Here is a 5,876-nt window from a genome sequence, read left to right as displayed (position 1 = left end):
ATGGATACATATATATGTGACAATTAGAAATAAAAGAAGAAGACTTGGAAATATATACAAGTAATCTTTAAAAATTGAGCGACGATTTTAAACTGCGTTTTGTTGATTTGAAAAATATTGACATCCCTGATTGGATTATTGTGCCATTTTTTGCTCAAATTGCAAACGTGGCCATCAACCTGCAAGATGAGTTTGCTAAATTATTATGGGGATTTGAAGCAAAGACGCTTTTTAAAAATTTAACAATAAGCAAATTTTTGACAAATATAAATATGATGCAAAAATATGTAAAACTTTACGAAATAACTCAGCCATTTATGATAGCATTTCCAAGTTCCTATATGGTTGAAGCCGGTTTCAGCACGTAAATTCAATCTTAATTAAGAACAGAAATAAATTAAATGTGTAGTTTCGAGGGGATTTAAGATTAAAATTTACCAATTTTGAACCCTATATAGCAAACCTTGCAAAAAAAACAAACAAAAAAAAACACCAGGCACACCCATGTCATTGATTAAGAAGCAATAAATCCGTAGTTACTTATTATTTCTACTTACTTATAATTACTTATTATTTCATAAATAAAGGTATTTATATTTCAACATTAATATATTTTTCATAAAACTATTGTTATACTATGTACTATTACTATAATAAATGTTCAAAATCATAAAATAAATGTACAAACATAGTATCTAATAGAGTTCTATTTTAATTAACAGAAAATTACTTTTATGGGGGTCGATGGAGATTTCGAAAAGTTTGGAGATTTCGAAAAGTTATGTAGGGGTCGATGATCAAAAAAGTTTGGCAACCCCTACTCTAACTCATGATTCCTCTACCACTGATGATATTTTACACCAGTACTGATGTCGGTGTGAGCCAGGTGCAGAATCTGTAAACCACGAAAGGAAACGAAACGAGAGGAAAACCACGAAAACCTTCCTTGCTTAGCTTGACGACAAGGGAACTCTAACCAATAATCCGTCAACCATTGAGGACGTTTTATGTGGTCGTTGCAAGCCGGGAACAGAATTCGTATCGACCACCCGTCTCTGGTATTCGAACCCGGTTCACTTCATTCTGCTATAACTTTAATAATTAACATTTAACACAAAGAAACCAGTCAATCAAGTGTTATAGAATTAAGTATAAAAGTGAAAACAATTTTAACATTCAAAGTAAAATTATATTTATTCTGCCAGAAAATCATCGTCGAGTGCAAAGGGTTAACACATCTGAAACGTTGGGAAGGGAATTACTATGTTTTTCAGATTTCTTAAATCCTTCTTACACAAGTACAGGGATGCCAACTGCTCCGCTAACCGCAAATAATTTATAAAAAGGTAGAAAGTAAAAGACTAAAACTTGCTGAATTTTGCTCAATTTGGCAGCCTAATCATGCCGTTTTTGGAGGTAGGTTAGTGTTTTATTTACGTCACACAATTGGGTATTGACGATGATCTGGAAGACATGCCATCAAAATTTCGATCCTCTGCAATGCTGTTATTGGAGCAAAGCAACATTTTATAAATAGTTTGAATTATTTATTAGTAGTGGTAAGGCAAAGTAACTTTATTACTTAGTAAGTTTATGAAATCAAGAATCACATGCTGAACGATACAGGGGTTGAACAAAAATATGAAAACACTTCTATACTAACTCTATGTAAACAATCTTACATGAAAATTACTAGATGTAAGTAATTTATTCCCTTATTACTCGGTGATTTTGAAATAGGATTAAGCGTTTCATTCCAGAATGCTTTTAAAGCTAGTGATATTAAAAAAAAGAAACAAAGACTTTTAATTTCTTACGCTCATTTTGGTTGATAAAAATTTTACATGGGTAAAAAAGACTCCATTTCCAAAAGCTTCAAGCATTATCTTTCAAATTGTGTTTTCATGGTCTGGAAAAAATTTTACTTTTAATTACCAAAACTTTCAGAATTTTTGGTAGCATTTTAACCCCTAGGGGACGTGTGATTCAGAAAAGCATTCGTACAAAATCAGAATCAGGATGTAATTAAATAAAAAACGGTAACTTAAATGTAGTCCTTGCTAATTTGACAGACTGACTTTACTTTTAGTTTAATTATTGTTAGTTTAATCATATATATAATCAACGTTAGTTCAAAGTATAACTGAATACTTTTATTTTGAACAAAGTAATGGTGAATTAAATAAATCAAACAATTATGACTCCGCCCACAATTAAACTGCTAAAGAATTACTTTGATTACCAGTTTTATCTTTTTACCCTGACTGATTCGGTTTTATGCTGGCACGTATTTGTGACAGTCGGCGCGAAAGGGTTAAAAGCCTCACCACGAGAGAGCTGGAACAAAGTGGTGTTGCATATGAACTTTTAAGACATTTATATGTAGTGGTGTGGAAAATAAGTTTAAATGAATTTTAAAAAAAATCGTTTCTTCATGCGACAGTAATGAACTACTCCTAATGGTTCAACGCTTTCGCTCCGTCCATATCATCGTATTTTGACAAAAGCGTGATTTGATGTTTTCAATTATCTTTTAAATTTTTACTCATGAGTTTCGAAGCACTTTGCACATTTTGTTTCTAATATTTAATTTTAAAACGCATGTAATGCGCATAAATGCGTAACGTAATAATAGAAATATATTATTTATTTTTTATTCACATGCGAAAATACACATAGAAAATACATATTTTTGAAACCTAAGACATCAGTTTTTTAAACAGTTTCTTCTGCTCGATTACAGACGAAGTGATGTACTTGACTTTATACTGTATACTTGATTACTTACTATATACTTTACTATATACTTGATTAATGCAATTTTATGGTAGCTAAATTTGTGCTGTTCATTATCTATCCACGATTTGATTATAGATTTAAACAGAAAGTCTTGATGCATTTCGCGATATTCATATTTTTACTTTGAATCGGAAGAAAACAATGTCTTTTAAACTGACCTGAAGAGTCAAATCAAAATTTGTCTTGGGCCGCGACAGGCTCGCGAGTTTAGTAAACTAAAAGTGTGAAGTTAATGAAACTAAAACAAATTGGATACTCATGCACTGAAGTATAAATAATCATCACGCCTATAGTTATTTAGAGAAAAGCAAATGATAAAATGTGAACACAAACCTGTGAGAGTACCAAGACTGTAGGTGGTCAAAATAATCTCCCCAATATATATCGCCCGCCATGAAGAGTTCAAAAAATTGGTCAAAAGTTCCTTCGAAACCATGTCCGGGTAAATTCTTCACGTGATGGTAGTAGGAAACACAACAATCCTTAGGATTCCTAGCTACATATATATATTTGGAATCTTTTGACCAAGGAGCCAAATGAAATGGCAAATGTGATTTGATTGGTCCTGGTCTCGGCATATTTTCCACTGCCTTTGCTCCTGTGATAAGGGAATGAAGTATTTTGTTAGTTTATAACTTAATTACAGTGGCATGAAACCATTCTGATTGACAAGATATGATTAAAGCAAAGATGTATGGAGTTTTGCTGTGGTAGATCGAGGAAAGTTAATGTTACTAATTTTTCTGAAGTTACCATAATGGATTTAAAGAGCTGTGTTGCAGTATCTGGCTCTTAATTTCTTTCAAAGGTTTTAAAAAGCTTTAAGACGAATGCATACGGCTGTTTAACTCATTAACGCCTCATTTTTTATACTACTATAGAGCTGCTAATCTCTCTTAAAATAGTAGTTAAATAATAATTAAGTAAGTAACGGTTTTTAAAGATTTTTCAAAACCTAAAACCAAACAGCTTGCTTTTCCGGCACTAAATATATATCTTGCAACTATTTACATATTGTGGTGGTCAAAACATTTTTAAGTAAAATTTTAGAACAGAAACTCTGCCGCCACTTTAAATATTTGGATAAAATTTCTGGCCTAAAATTCGAAGAAGTTAGCAGGTCTATGCTACAATTGGGTATACTATAGCCTACGTCACAGGTTGTGTTATTCCTACTAAGTTTAACCCATGAACGGCATTTTCTGCGAGCCTAACTTCAAGCCACAAATAAACAAACGAAGTGTTTGATCGTTTAAATAGCTGCTCGCCAGATTTTATTGCATTATAAAGAAAAGTAATTGATATTCGATTTTTGATTAATAATTGATTTATGTGGATTGTGGCATAGAATTTAGCATTGCGTCATGGTAAATGTTATTCCTACTAAGTGGAAGTAGTTGTGTATTTTTTTTATATTATACCCAATATAGAGAAAAGTTCTGTCATGAAGAAAAAGTAGTAATATTAGGTCTACCGGAAAGTTCAGTCAACGAAGTAAACTCCTCATTTTCCAGTAATGCAAAAAGTTCCTTTATCAAAGAAAGTGATAGATTATTTAACCTTTAACTCAATGATAATGTTCGAGATTAAAGAGACGCAGCCTGCAACAGTGCAAAAGGGCAAGAGCATGCATATTCAAACTTATAACGAAAGTATCATACAAACCTAGCCGGTACATTTGATACTCATTTACGGGTAAATTCTATAATCACCTTTTTATAAAGGCACCTTTGGCATCATTGCATAATGGAGCTCGTACTTTCTTCGCAAATTTTTTCAGGTAAACCTAATGTATGCATGAATGTTAAATTAACAATGTTACAGCTTAATTTTTTTTATTAAAATGATATATTTATAGTAGCAGAACTGAAGCATAATAATGGTTGCCTCACAGTCATTCTATTAAAAATAAAATAACAGTTGAAGAATTATGTTTAGTTAGTTTTTTATCTATTTTAGGATAAATCATGATACTACCATTGCATGTTAACAAATTGAGTAATGATAGTTAGTTCTAAAACTCCTAACGAGACTGTTTTTTTAAAGAAATATGAAAGCTAAAAAGCAAATAATTTCGTTAGATTAAATTAATTAACTTAAAACTTTTGGTAGTTAGTTGCCATTTTCAATAGTTGCCATTTTTACAATGTTTTCAAAAGCAAACTGACTTTTATCGAACACTTCAACCACTGTAGAAGCTTTATATATATTGCTATTTTGTCAATGCACGTACCAATAATCATTCACAAAAAGAAAAACTTATATTGAAATAATTTTCCTCCCATTTCTTTCTTATTGTATCGCAAAAAAAAGTTTTTAAATAATGATGGTGTACTATCACGAGATTATATATTAGATGTTTATGCATAATGTATAGTGATTATATATAATCTATGATGTTTAAATATAACTCGTACGCATGTCTATATATAAGATTCAATCAACGAATATAATAGCATTAATAACATTTTTAAAAACCACGTTTTTGTAGTAGAGAATAATAATAAAAAAAATAAATTGAAAAACGAAAAATGTGGGGCGCATGAAATACATAACAGTAATGTTATATTTGTATGTGTGTATGTGTGCTTTTCAGAATATGTGTATGTATATCTGTAATTGTAATTGTATCTGAATGTGGAATATGTTTGTGTATATGCATATGTATGTGGATGTATATGTGGCTGTGCATGTGTATGAGTAAGAAAATGTGTATCTATATGTATGTGTATATGTACTGTTACGTATTTCATGCGCCCCACGTTTTTCGTTTTTCAATTTTTTTTAAAATTATTATTCTCCACTACAAAAACGTGGTTTTTAAAAATGTTATTTTTTATTTTAAATTTTTTTATTTTAAATTATATTATTTTTAATTTTTAATTTTTGTTTTATATTTTTTAAGAATTATTACTTTTCAATTATCATTCTTCACTACAAAAATGTGGTTTTTAAAAATATATATTTTTATTTAGATTATTTTTCTTCGTCAAGAGTAGTCAAGACTACTACAAGACCACTACTAAAATAATAGAACTTTCATTTTATATTAGGGATACAAAAATCTTTATTCGCGA

The 5,876-nt window shown here is 30.4% G+C and overlaps 1 protein-coding gene across 1 annotated transcript in view; it reads right to left on the bottom strand.

Moving 5' to 3' along the window:
- LOC107450318 (sulfotransferase 1 family member D1-like) overlaps positions 1–5,876 on the bottom strand; it is a 19,172-nt gene that overhangs the window by 2,017 nt on the left and 11,279 nt on the right. The window contains exon 2 of the mRNA XM_071177249.1: positions 3,133–3,397. Coding sequence (XP_071033350.1) covers positions 3,133–3,397 — 265 coding nt within the window. The remainder of the gene's footprint in view (positions 1–3,132; positions 3,398–5,876) is intronic.

Source organism: Parasteatoda tepidariorum, chromosome 2 (genome assembly GCF_043381705.1).
Source record: "Parasteatoda tepidariorum isolate YZ-2023 chromosome 2, CAS_Ptep_4.0, whole genome shotgun sequence".
NCBI classification, from domain to species: domain Eukaryota; kingdom Metazoa; phylum Arthropoda; class Arachnida; order Araneae; family Theridiidae; genus Parasteatoda; species Parasteatoda tepidariorum.
Note: the sequence above shows the minus strand (reverse complement) of the source record. Positions and strands in the feature narration are given on the sequence as shown.